This window comes from Piliocolobus tephrosceles, chromosome 21, assembly GCF_002776525.5.
Source record: "Piliocolobus tephrosceles isolate RC106 chromosome 21, ASM277652v3, whole genome shotgun sequence".
NCBI classification, from domain to species: Eukaryota; Metazoa; Chordata; class Mammalia; order Primates; family Cercopithecidae; genus Piliocolobus; species Piliocolobus tephrosceles.
The window spans coordinates 23,708,873-23,721,771 of NC_045454.1; the positions used below are offsets into that span (position 1 = coordinate 23,708,873).

The 12,899-nt window shown below is 48.4% G+C and overlaps 1 protein-coding gene across 2 annotated transcripts in view; it reads left to right on the forward strand.

Annotated features, from left to right (window-relative positions):
• PEPD (peptidase D) overlaps positions 1-12,899 on the forward strand; it is a 135,941-nt gene that overhangs the window by 40,377 nt on the left and 82,665 nt on the right. For both annotated transcript variants that reach the window (XM_023229059.1, XM_023229058.1), the window contains exon 7: positions 3,495-3,539. In XM_023229059.1, the coding sequence (XP_023084827.1) occupies positions 3,495-3,539 (45 nt within the window). The remainder of the gene's footprint in view (positions 1-3,494; positions 3,540-12,899) is intronic.

A 12,899-nucleotide genomic window follows, 5' to 3' on the forward strand; every position in this document is an offset into this window, starting at 1 on the left:
TCCTTCCCTCCTTCCTTCCTTCCTTCCTTCCTTCCTTCCTTCCTTCCTTCCCGGAGTTTCACTCTTGTCACCCAGGCTGGAGTGCAATGGCATAATCTTGGCTCACTGCATGCTCAGCCTCCTGGGTTCAGGTGATTCTCCTGCCTCAGCCTCCCGAGTAGCTGGGACTATAGGCACAAGCCACCATGGCCAGCTAATTTTTGTATTGTAGTAGAGATGGATGGGGTTTTGCCATGTTGGCCAGGCTGGTCTTGAACTCCTGACCTCAGATTATCTGCCTACGTCGGCCTCCCAAAGTGCTGGGATTACAGGCGTGAGCCACTGTGCCCGGCATAGATTTTCTATCTCTTATATCAATTTAGTAGTAGTTTGTGTCTTTAGGGATTTGTTTCAAATAGGTTTTCCAATTTGTTGCTATATGTTATTTATAGTATTCCCTTACAAACTTTTTTGTTTGTGTAAAGTCAGTAGTAATTTCCCCATTTTTCATTCCTTTAAGGTTTGATACATGATCCATTGGTTATTTAGGAGTCTACTGTTTAATTTCTACATACTTGTCAATTTTTCTATTTTCCTTATGTTACTGATTTCTTATTTCATTCTGTTTTGGTCAGAGGGCATGCTTAGTGTGATTTCAGTCTTTCGAAATGTATTGGAACTTGTTTTGTGACCTAACATAAAGTGTATCCTGGAGAGTGATCCATGTGCACTTGAGAAAATGGCTATTCTGCTGCTATTGGCTGAGTGTTTTAGAGGCGCCTGTTAGATCTTTTTGGGGGTGGGGGGGGTGTGTGTGTGTATTTTTTTTTTTTTGAAACGGAGTCTTTCTCTTGTCGCTTGCCTGGAGTGCAGTGGCGCGATCTTGGCTTACTGCAATCTCCGCCTTCTAGGTTCAAGCGATTCTCTTGCCTCAGCCTCCCGAGTAGCTGGGATTACAGGCGCCTGCTATCATGCTCCGCTAATTTTTGTGTTTTTAGTAGAGATGGGTTTTCACCGTATTGGCCAGGTCTCGATCTCCTGACCTTGTGATCCACCCACCTCAGCCTCCCAAAGTGCTGGGTTACAGGTGTGAGCCACCGCGTTTTTGTTCAGGTCTTCTGTTTCCTTTTTAATCTTCTGTCCAGTTGTTTTATTCATTACCGAAAGTAGATTATTGACGTCTCCAACTATTGTCAGTTTCTCTCTCTAATTTTGTTAGATTTTGATACGTATATCTTAGAGCTCTGTTATGTGCATATGTTTGTAATTGTTTTATCTTTGTGGATTAACCTAATTATCATTATAAAATGTCCTCTTTGTCTTTAGTAAAACTTTGTATCTTAGGGCTTATTTTGTCTGATGTTAGTATAGCGATTCTAGTTCCATTTTCATTTCTGTTTGTGTAGCATATCGTTTCTCATCCTTTTACTTTCAACCTATTTGTGTCTTTGAATCTAAAGTGTGTCTCTTTAGAGCATATAGTTGAATCATATTTTAAAAATTCATTCTGCCTGGCTTTTATTAAAAAGTAAAAAAATAACGGATGCTGGCAAGGTTGCAGAGAAAAAGGAACACTTATACACTGGTGGTGGGAGTGTAAGTTAGTTAAACCGTTGTGGAAGACAGCGTGGCAATTCTGCAAAGACCTAAAAACAGAAATATCATTCGACCCAGCAATCCCATTACTGAGTATACACCCAAAGGAATATAGATTGTTCTGTTCTAAAAAACACATGCACGTGTATGTTCGCTGCAGCACTGTTCACAATAGCAAACACATGGAATCAACGTAAATGCCCATCAATGGTAGACTGGATAAAGAAAATGTGGTATGGTATACACTGTGGAATACTACGCAACCATAAAAAAGAATGAGATCATGTCCTTTGCAAGAACATGAATGGAGCTAGAGGCTGTTATCCTCAGCAAACTGATGCAGGAACAGAAAACCAAATGCCACATGTTCTCACTTACAAGTGGGACTAAATGATGAGAACACATGGACATGTAGAGGAGAACACGACACACTGGGGCCTATTGGAAGGTGAAGGGTGGGAGGAGGAAGACGATCAGGAAAAATAACTAATGGGCACTAGACTTAATACCTAGGTAGCAGAATGATCTGTACAACAAAGCCCCATGACACAAGTTTACCTGTATAAGAAACCTGCACATGTAACCCTGAACTTAAAATTTAAAAAAAAAACATTCATTCTGCCAATCCTTGCCTTGTAATTGGAGAATTTAATCCATTTACATCTAAAGTAATTATTGATAAGGAAAAACTACCATTTTAAAATTAGTTTTCTATGTCTTATAACATTTTTGCTCCTCACTTTCTCCGTTACATTTTTTTGTGTTTGATTTGTTTTTGTATTGTAACATCTTGGTTTCTTTCTCATTTCCTTTTCTGTATGTTTTAGCTATTTTCTTATTGGTCATGGGGATACAGTTGACTATTAAACTTGAAAATCAGTTTGCATTAATGTCAACTTAATTTAAATAGTTTGCAAAAGCTTGCCCCTAGATGTCTCCTTTTCCTCTCTCTCTTTAGTGTTGTTATTGCCTGTGGATTGTGTCTTTATTCATTTTGTACTTACCAGTACAGATTTACAATTATTGCTTTATTTAGTTGTCTTTTAAGTCAGGAGAGAAAGGGAGTTATAAACAAAAAATACGTTTATACTGTCTTTATATTTATCTATATGGTTGCCATTGCCAGTGCTCTCTTTCTCTTCATGTGGATTCAAGTTACTCTGTAGTATCTTCTCATTTTAGTTGAAACAGTTCCCTTTAGTTTTTCTTTCAGGTTAGGTCTGCTAGTGATGAATTCTCTTGGGTTTTGCTTATCTGGGATGTTTTAGTTCTCCCTCATTTTTTAATAATGGCTTTGCTGGATATAGAATTCTTGTTGGACTTTTTTTTTTTCTTTCAGCACTTTAAATGTCATCCCACTGCCTTCTGTTCACCATAGGTTTTGATGAGAAATCAACTGTTAATCTAATTGAGGATCCTTTGTAAGTGATGAATTATTAATACTTTCCTCTTGCTGCTTTCAAGATACTTTTTTGACAGTTTGATTATGATGTGTCTGAGTATAGATATCTTTGAATTTGTCCTACTTGGAGTTCATGGAGCTTTATGGATATGTAGGTTAATGTTTTTCATCAAATTGGTGAGGTTTTTGCTTTCTCTGCATTCTTTCCTTTTGGTACTCCTATTGTGTGTATTTTGGTATACTTGACACAAGAGACCATACTGTCTGCCTAGTGGGGATCGAGGCTGGTTTTGTAGCCATAAAGCTTACTCTCCAACAGACTGCATTTGGAGGACATGACCCAGGCTGCCAGGTCTGCTGCAGGAAGGGATCAACAGGCCTTTCGTGGGTCAGGAAGTCATGAAATTAAAGTGTGGGACTCTCTCCTCATCATGTGTGCATGTCTTGAATGAAGTGGTTCTTGCTGGGACATGATAGACTGTTGGATTAATGGGCTTGATTTCTGTTCCCCCCACAGGTTCGAAGTCAACAACACCATTCTTCACCCAGAGATCGTTGAGTGGTGAGTACAGCCTGTGGTCACCATGCCTGTTTGTTGTGCTCGGCTCATGGGGATGGAATGCCCTGTTGTTCCTGCCCACACCATCTCAGAGAGCCCCTCAAAAAGCAGATTCCCAGAACCTTCTTCCATAGCCTTTTCTATTTTGCTTGTTCTTTGTTGTTGGTTGGCTGGCTGTACTCTTTTTGAAAGGGCATGAGTCACTTAAACATCAATTAAACTTATTTGCAATCTTACAAAAACTCCTACCATAAGTAAACCAAACTTAGATAGCTCCAGCATAAGCTAGATAGTGAAAAGGGCAGAAATAAACATCACGCATAATCCCATTGCCAGAAAAGTAAACACATTTTCCTCACATCACGCATGTGTCTTGACAAAGGTGGCATTCTGTTCTACACGTTCTTCTGTCACCTTCCTCCTTCCTGTGGTGATACTGTTAGCCCTTACCTGCTGCACAACTGGCTTCTACTAGCTGCCTACAAAGTGAGCAGTTTTATGCTGGGCGTCACCTCTGTGGGCCCTGGAAGTGGCCCTCCAATCCCAGTGTGCCACCAGTTTCTTCCTAAGCCATCACATTGCTCTTTGACAGCAGCAAGGCATTTTTTCTTTGCTGGATGACTGCACTTACTGAGAATGTAGAAGAGAGGCAAGGCCAGGCCTTTGCCAGATCATCACTTGCCTAGGAGATGTGTAGCCTTCTCACGTCTGACCCTAAGTCTGTATGATCACATTTTCTTTCCCGTCTAGCTGGGAACTCTGACTCGCCTCATCTTAGAGCTTGGGACCAAGGAGGTGTCCGGAAAGATGAATGGGCATTGGCTGTGGAAAAAGGAGTAGGAGAGAGCGGCTGAGGCGAAAGGACCACTTGTTCACAGGAACAAGAGAAAGGGTGGTGGTGGCTTTGTGTGGCCAGTGCGAAGCCAGGGAGCAGAGCCCGAGAACAGTTGGAGAGACAGGCAGTGGCTGGGTGGGCCTTGGTGTCCGTCTTGACTTTTTCTTCAGAGGAATGGGAAACACAGGAAACCCTTGAATGGTTTAAGCAGGAGAATGGTAAGATTGGGTTTGCATTTAAAAAATCATTTTGACCTCAGACTAGAGACCCAGCTGCAGGGCAAGTGTGGAAACAGGTGGCAAGTTAGGAGGCTGTTGCGGGGGTCCAGTTGGCAGTGGAGGGCAGAGGCAGGACAGAGCTGAGTGGTGAGGCTGCAGTCAAGACGGAAAGCTCCTGGGAGGGACCAGTTGTGATGCATGAGTGAAGGGCGGAGTTGAAGGTGACTCCAGGTTTTTGTCCCGCACAGCTAGGTGGTGTGTCACTGAGATGGGGACAACTGGAAGGGCCAGATACCAGGGCAGATCTGGGACTTGGGGTGTGTTGAGTCTGAGGCAGGTGCCAGTGTGAGAGAGGGCTGAGCTGGGGGTGGAGAACTGAGGGCTGATGATAGGCGCTAATACTGCACCCTCAGGGTTAGAGGCCAGTGAGTCTGTAACCAGTGGGCCCTCACAGCTACCCTCTGTGAAGACGGGGCTGGTGTTCTTCAAGTTCACAGTTACCTCTTGTTTTTATAAAGTAACAAAGCCGAGCTGGTGGCTCACGCCTGTAATCCCAGCACTTTGGGAGACCAACATGAGAGAATCACTTGGGGCCCAGAGTTTGAGACCAGCCTGAGTAACAGAGAGAGATCCCATCTTTACAAAAACAAAATTTCAAAAAATTAGCCGAGCATGGTATTGGACTCCTGTAGTCCTAGCTTCTTGGGAGGCTGAGGCAGGAAGATCGCTTGAGCCCAGGAGGTCGAGGCTGCAGTGAGCCGTGATTGTACTACCATACTCCGGCCCGAGTGACAGAGCGAGACCTTGTCTCAAAAAAATAAAGTAATAAATGCCTGACTTGTCTGTAAAAGGCAAAAGATTTATAGGATCTGAAGAGAAACCAGAGAGCCTGTCCTATCTGCAGCCCCCATTTGGTGGAAGAATAAATCCTGGGTACTTAGAATGGGCCATGTCCACTTAACACTGCCTCACGTGGGACATTCCCTTGTGGTCGCTTACAGCTTGGGTGCCTTGGAGACCACAGCTGGGTCCTGTACTCCCACATCTCCTAAGGGATAAGTCATTAATTCGTCACTTTCGAAGAAGCATGCTTTAATTCAAGTGACATTTTTGAGGCTTTGAGGTCGCGCCCGCGTTCGTAAGCATACCTCCCAACTTCATTAAAGCAAGCAGCAGAAAGGACTTACTTGGCAGTTGATGGCGGTAGAACTGTTTTAGAAATGTCACATCGTCCCTGATGCTCAGGGGAATGTTTTAATAGCCCGGGTCCCAGTCATTCTCGGTGGGTCCACTGTAGTCATGATCATCACACTCCCTGGGTCATTGAAGGAAGGATGCTGTGTGGGGCGGCGGGCAGGTCCTTTATTAACAGGCAAGGGTGGGCTTTCCCTGATGTTAGATTACGACTCAGGGACACACCTTTTGTCGTTAGATCTTGAATATCTTCACCATCCTCTCTCTCTGGTAGGATCATGGGGATAACCGGAAACCATCAACTAGGGCACATGTGAATTCTAGCCCCAGCTCCTCCCTACTCAGGAAGTCATGAGTTTTCTGAGCCTCAGCTTCTTGATCTGTAAAACGGAGATGTGGTGAAACCTAACTCATGGTATCGATATGAAGATTCACCCAGCCTCAGTTTCCTCACTTGCAAAGTAGGCTCAAAGATTGAGAATATAAGTCAAGTGCTGGCATGTCTTTTTTTTTTTTTTAAGAGACAGGATCTCACTTTGTCTCTCAGGCTGGAGTGCAGTGGCGGGATCGTAGCTTTCTGCAGCCTTGACCTCCTGAGCTCAGGCGATCCTCCCACCTCAGCCTTCCAAGTAGCTATGACTCCAGGTACATGCCACCACACCCAGCTAATTTTTCTGTTTTTTTTTTTGCAGAGACGGGGGTCTCCTATGTTGGCCAGGCTGGTCTCGAACTCCTGGCCTTAAGAGATCCTCCTACCTCAGCCTTCCAAAGTGTTGGGATTATAGGCATGAGCCATTGCACCCAGCCTGGCACATTTTTTTTTTTTTTTTTTAGATAGAGTCTTGCTCTGTTGTCCAGGCTGGAGTGCAGTGGCATGATCTTGGCTCACTGCAACCTCTGCCTCCCGGGTTCAAGTGATTCTTGTGCCTCAGCCCCCACCTCCCCACTACAGGTATGCACCACCACGCCCGGCTACTTTCTGTATTTTTAGTAGAGATGGGGTTTCACCATGTTAGCCAGGCTGCAGCCCGGCGCATCTTGATAACACTGTCACCTGTTAAGACTCCGTGTATACAAGGTGTTGTGCTAAGCACTTGACACATGTCACTGTATTTAAAGATATTTTATTTGTGGTGTATTAGGTAAGTGTTCTAGTTATTCCCATGCTACAGATGAAGAAACTGAGGCACAGGGAAGTTAGTGACTTGCCCAAGAAAATGCCAGTTGAGCCCAGACTGTTGAACCCAGGCTCTTGCACTGCTCCTTGCAGCTCTGAGGGGGTACCCGTGGAGTAGGGCTGCCTGAGTGTTAGTCATCCTCCCAGCTCACTGCTGGTCCAGTGCCCTTGGAATGGTCTTGTGCTGGGGCCAGGGTATGGTAGGGTGGAGGACCAGGGGGCAGATGCTTGGCTTCCTTGGCACCCACGTGCACCTCAGCTCCCTCTGGCAGCTTGGCTGGGGACATGGGGTTCCTCCGGAGCTTGTCTGACTGGAAGGCAGCAAGTAGCCTTTCCTAGCACGGGCAAACTCGCTTTCTCATTTTTGTTCAGCTGTCATTCATTTCCTTCCTGTGACTGTTTTATTGTTTTCCATTCTCTCAAGGAGCGCCTTTTTGATTTCCTGTAAATTCCTCTATAATCATACTCTTCCCCACAAACATGAGATCATAACTGATAATTTCTTTTCTTGTGCTGGGTAGTGCAGTTTGAATGTGAAGGTCAAAAGTTGAAACTTCAAAAGAGCAGGCATCTTACTTCCATAATTTAGGCTGTGGTTCTGCTTTACTGTTTTGCAGATGATTAAATTGATCTGAAGGCAAGGTGGGAAATAAAAGGAGATGCTTTCATACCACCTGATAGCTCAGTGCCTTGGGTTTCGGTTAAGTACCTCTGGAAGCGTCAGGGGAGAGCAGGCGTGTCAGCAATTGCCGTGTGCCTTCTTGGGTTTTAAGCGAGACTGTGTTAAATTGAGTCATCTGCCGGTTTTAGAGCTGTTAATTACACAGAACGAAAGTGTCCTGCATGCATTAATCAGGCGGTGGGTAATGTGTCTATTTCTGCTCACCAGCCTCTCTGTGTGCACAGGAGATGGGAAGCTATGGTTAATTCACAGGTAGACATGTCCCAGGATTCTACGTCCTGGGTAACATGTCCCAAATTAGAAAAGATACGTAGATGATGACCTAAATTCTCAGTGTGTCTGTGAAAAGGATTCCAGTAGCATTGCTCATCTTTGTGTCCTCATGAATAGGCATTTAACCCTACGCCAGCAAGAAAGCCACATGGGAAGTGGGACTCCTAGGTGAGAGTGAGAACTTGAGTCACCGCGCGCCAGGAGGCAGGAGATGGATGTGGGAGCATCAGACAGAAGGAAAGGCGTGGCCAGGCCCTGGTCCAGCGTGGAGGTGGACCTCTGCCCCACGTCTGCCCATCTCTAGCTAGGTTTCAGGCACACTCGGCTCACGGCTGAGCTAAGCCATCGTTTTCTTCATGGCTCTGGTTTCTTTGAGAGGACTTATTGATTGATTCCCCCCGAGGATATGTAATTCCAACCAGCTCTTTTCTTTCTGTCCTTCCCCTTGTGGGATTTTATCTTTTGCATCACTGGGTCATGGAGTGTGGAAGGGATAGTTGTTGGGGGTTCAGTGGTGTTGAATTCCCGCCCACCTGGCTCCAATAGAACCACTCCCTCCGCATCCACCTCCAGGAGAGATGGAATTCCTGGCCCTTTAAATGAGTTTTGTTCAACACGGTGGCACTTTGATGCTTAGAGGCTGATTTTGGAAATGCTTCATCCTTGTCTCACTACTATTTTAATCAGTGGAGTGTTTAGACCTCAGTTAATTGATATCTTAATTCAGGATTTAATGCTCAGAGGCAGTTCTGTGACTTGTGAATATTTAAGGAAAAAAATAAGATTGCACAAATACATCTTTGCCTCATCTAGTTTTTGTGATTTTAGGTCTGTAGCAGGGGAGCAGGCCCACGTGGGGTAGGAGACTTTGCCTCGCAGCACCCCCTGTCTGTTTGAGCAGCCTCCAGGCATGGTGATGCCCACAGCGTGGCCATGAGCTGGGGACTCTCTGTGAGGCTGTGCAGTGCCCACATCTCCTGGCACGTGTTTTCCTAGCCAAAGAACCTGAGCTGACTTCTGCCCAAAGTTCTCTTTTTAGAGACAGGGTCTTATGCTCTTGCCCAGGCCGGAATGCAGTGTTGTAATCATGGCTTACTGCAACCTCCGACTCCCAGGCTCAAGTCATCCTCCCACTTCAGCCTCCCGAGTAGCTGAGACTACAGGTAGGTGCACACCACCATGCCTAGTTGATTTTTCTTTTCTTTTTTTTTTTTGAGATGGAGTTTCGCTCTTGTTGCCCAAGCTGGAGTGCAATGGCACAATTTCGGCTCACCGCAACTTCTGCCTCCTGGGTTCAAGCGACTCTTCTGCCTCAGCCTCCTGAGTAGCTGGGATTACAGACATGTGCCACCACGCCCAGCTAATGTTGTATTTTTAGTAGAGATGGGGTTCCTCCATGTCAGGCTGGTCTTGAACTTCCGACCTCAGGTGATCCCCCTGCCTCTGCCTCCCAAAGTGCCAGGATTACAGGCATGAGCCACCACGCCTGGCCTTCTGTCTGATTTTTAAATATTTTGTAGAGACAGGTTATCGCTGTGTTGCCCAGGCTGGCCTCGAATTCCTGGGCTCAGCCTTGGCCTGAGATCCTCCAGCCTTGGCCTTCCACAGTGCCAGGATTACAAGCATGAGCCACCATGCCCGGCCTGCTCAAACTTCTTAGGTGGCATCTTTGTCATCCTGTCCTGAGCCATGATTCTCTCTTGCTTCCTGGAGGAGGTGGCCTTTGTCCTCTCATGGGGCTGTCAGCCTTGTAGTAGATCATACTTTTAACAACCATCCAACACATGCCCCGGGGCAGACAAGGATGGGACTGAGTCTGACCATGCATCTCTCACTCCAGGGGCCAGTGGAGCCACGGGGGCTGGGGCACCCTTTTGTCCTTCTCTGTTCATGCTCAAGAACACTGGAAATGGGTTCATCATATTCAGCGTGGTGCATTCCTCCTGGAGATAAGGAGAAACTGTGCGGAATGCTGGAAAATCCCGTTCTTTTCTGCAGTCATCTTAAAAACCGTTTCCGGTGTTTGTGCTGTGAGATAACCAGGCCAGGCTAGGATGCATCCCTCCATGCCTGGCGCCTGGGTGAGACTTCAGGCCCAGAATGCCCTATGGATAATTGGTTAAGCCAGCACACAGCAGACGTCTATTTAAGCATAGATTCAATTGGGCCAGGCCAAAGCCCAGCCAGGCTGGTTTCATCAGAGAACTGCCTTTGTGGAATAATTTGCCCTGGTTCAGTTTGATTTTTTTTTTTTTTTTTTTTTTTCCACTCCCCCCAAAGTAAGATTAGAAAAGCAAGTAGGTCCCTGGGCCTCGACGGCAGAGATGCTTATCACCTCTGCTGGGAGGAGGATGTGGTCCTTTCTCCTTTGGCAGATTATGACCTCTTCCTGCTCATCACCATAGGAGGATGCCCCAGCTGCAGTGGGAGGCGGAGTGGAGAGCCTGGGAGCGTGGGCTCCTGTTGTCAACCCTGGGCTGCTCTTCCTACCCGTGGGACTGGGACGAGGCAGTGGCAGAGGGAGTTTGGGCTGCTGGAGCCTGGGGAGGCTTTGTCCCTGCTGTGCTTGGTTTGGCAACATCCCATGCTGCCATGGGGTGGAGAGGGTTGGGTGGAGAGGCCTCCTTTTCTCTTTGAAATGAGGCCATCAGCTCTCCTTGTTGGAAATGAGCTGTTGCCTGACTTTGGTGGAAGGCCAGGTAGCTTTGATGACGCATAGTTACTGCGTGTCTGTGCTGGTGCTGGGACCCTGTCTTCCAGGGCTATATATGGCCTTTCAGAAGATACTTAAATTAAAAGAATTCTAAGTGTTAGAGGTTTCTGAGGATTTGTCTAGACTACCCAGGGAACACAGAGAAGGGATTTAGCCCAGGGTGGGAGGGTAGAAGGGGGTCGTCTCCAACCCCGAGAAAAGTGTGTTTTGGGTAGGAGCTGGAGGTGGGCAGGAACAAGTTCCAGGCAGAGGAGGGAGGAGGCAGGAGGCTGGGAGAACACGTGGGGTGAGTGGTGGAGATGGCCTGCACCAACGTGAGTTGTGCTCTACTAGAGGTTTACTTTCATCCTGAGGCTACCTAAAGGCCACTGGAAACGAGGGAAAGCCTGATGAGGTTTGCATTTCCTGAAGATCCCCAGCTGCTATTGGGGCAGGTGGACTGGAGGCCTGGACCTTGGCCATGGGTTGGATGTGGGAAGCGGCGGATGGATGTGATGGGAGAGGGCCTCTAGGATGACACCCGGGTCTCTGCTGAAGTAGCAGGAAGATGGCAGAGCCGCATTGAAATGGGGGCATAGTGGGGGTTCTTGCACACTGAGCTCCAGGGCGCCGGGACCCGCCGGTGAGTGCAGAGGGAAAGCAGGGAGAGGCAGAGGGAACCATGCCTTCTGCGAGGAGGAGAGGGGAGGACTGGCAGCATGGTGGGGGTGAAGAGAGAAGCAGAGAGGGGAGAGGAGAGGGGAGGAGATGGGTAGGAAGTTCAAAATAGAATGCAAAAGCTGCTTTCTCTCCTCCCCCAAGGCAAGGACTGTTAGGGCCCGGCAGGCAGCGTAGGGGAGGCTTGGCTGGAAGAGGAGAAGGAGGCGAGTGAGGGGAGGATTCTTCACTTGTAGAGGAAGCTGTTTCAGTGGCCATGGAGCTTCTAGCAGGAGGGGTTGGTGCATGGTGGAGGTTGGAGCTGGGATCCCCAGGTGGGCGTGTGAGCTTGGGAAGAGGATGCACCTTCCCTTGAAAGGGAGGGAGGAGAGGATGGATGGGGAGTCCTGGGAGTTTGGAGGAGGAGAGGTGAGAGTGGACCCATCTGCTGGCTGCTGTGCGCTCCAAGAAGTAGGAGTGGAATTCATTCATCCACGGTGGCTCCCGCTGGGGGCAGAAGTTGGGGGTAGAAATCTTTGGAAGGTGCGGGAAGTTGAGAGTAGCCCTCCTGCGGGTTCCTCTGCAGCTCACGGCAGAGCTGGGGTCTCGCCGAGGTGACTGGGCCTTGCTTGGCCATCGCCAGTGCTTGACTTCCCCTGGCAGTGCTCAGTGATCCTGGAGCAGGCACAGGCTGAGCCCATGCAGATGGGTGGGCACAGGGCCGAGGAGTCTACAGCACTGGCAAGAGTGGTGGCCGTAGAGAAGGGCCAGGGATCTAAGCCGAATGGAGGCAGAGGGCGGCTCCAGGAGAAAGTAAGGGGTTGGAGGGCGGGAGGTCCTGGCCCTCACCCATGCTGTCATTTGAGAGAAGGGAGACCTGCTCCCTGACAACGGGATCCCCGGGCTGGCGTCATAGAGGGTGGCAGTGGGAATGACACCCGAGGGACTGCGAATGGGTTCTTGCTCAGAAGCCTGAGCTGCTGGCTGCTTGTGGCTCTGAACTCTCACCCTCTGGGGACAGGAGCAAGTGCCGGGTCCCAGGTAATGAGACTGCACCCGCCATATGGCAGCATCAGAGGCACCTTCATGATGATTAACAGCACACTGTCAGGCTTCAGGGCTGCCTCTGCCAGAGAGAAAGGGCGTTCATTCGAGAAAGTCTCCCTGGGCTTGTGGGTTTGTTTTTTCCACGTTCCCCAGAAGGTTCTGTGGTCTTGGAAAGGTGTCGCTGCGCCGCAGGGTGCCCACCTCATTTCCCAGTGACAAATAACTGGCTATCCCAGCTGCGTGGCATCGTGGAGACCGTGTGAGTCAGCGGCTGGCTGGCGTGGGCTGCTCCCGTGAAGTTCCCAAGGGCTTGCTACCTCTGATGGGAGTCGGAGAGCCACCGGGCCTCTTGCGTTCCCATCATCCTCGCCTGCCTGCCTCGGGCCCTCTGTCTGGGCTGCCTCAATGGAGGCCAGCTCAGGTGGGCTCCTGGCCAGGCCAAGGAGGAGGAAGAGGAAATGCAGAAGAGGTGCCCTTCGACAGAGGCGCGGGTGCTGGTCTGCGTCCTCAGACACCCCAGCTTTGCTCCCAACAGAGGGATGGGTGCTGGTCTGCGTCCTCAGACACCCCGGCTTTGCTCCCAGCAGA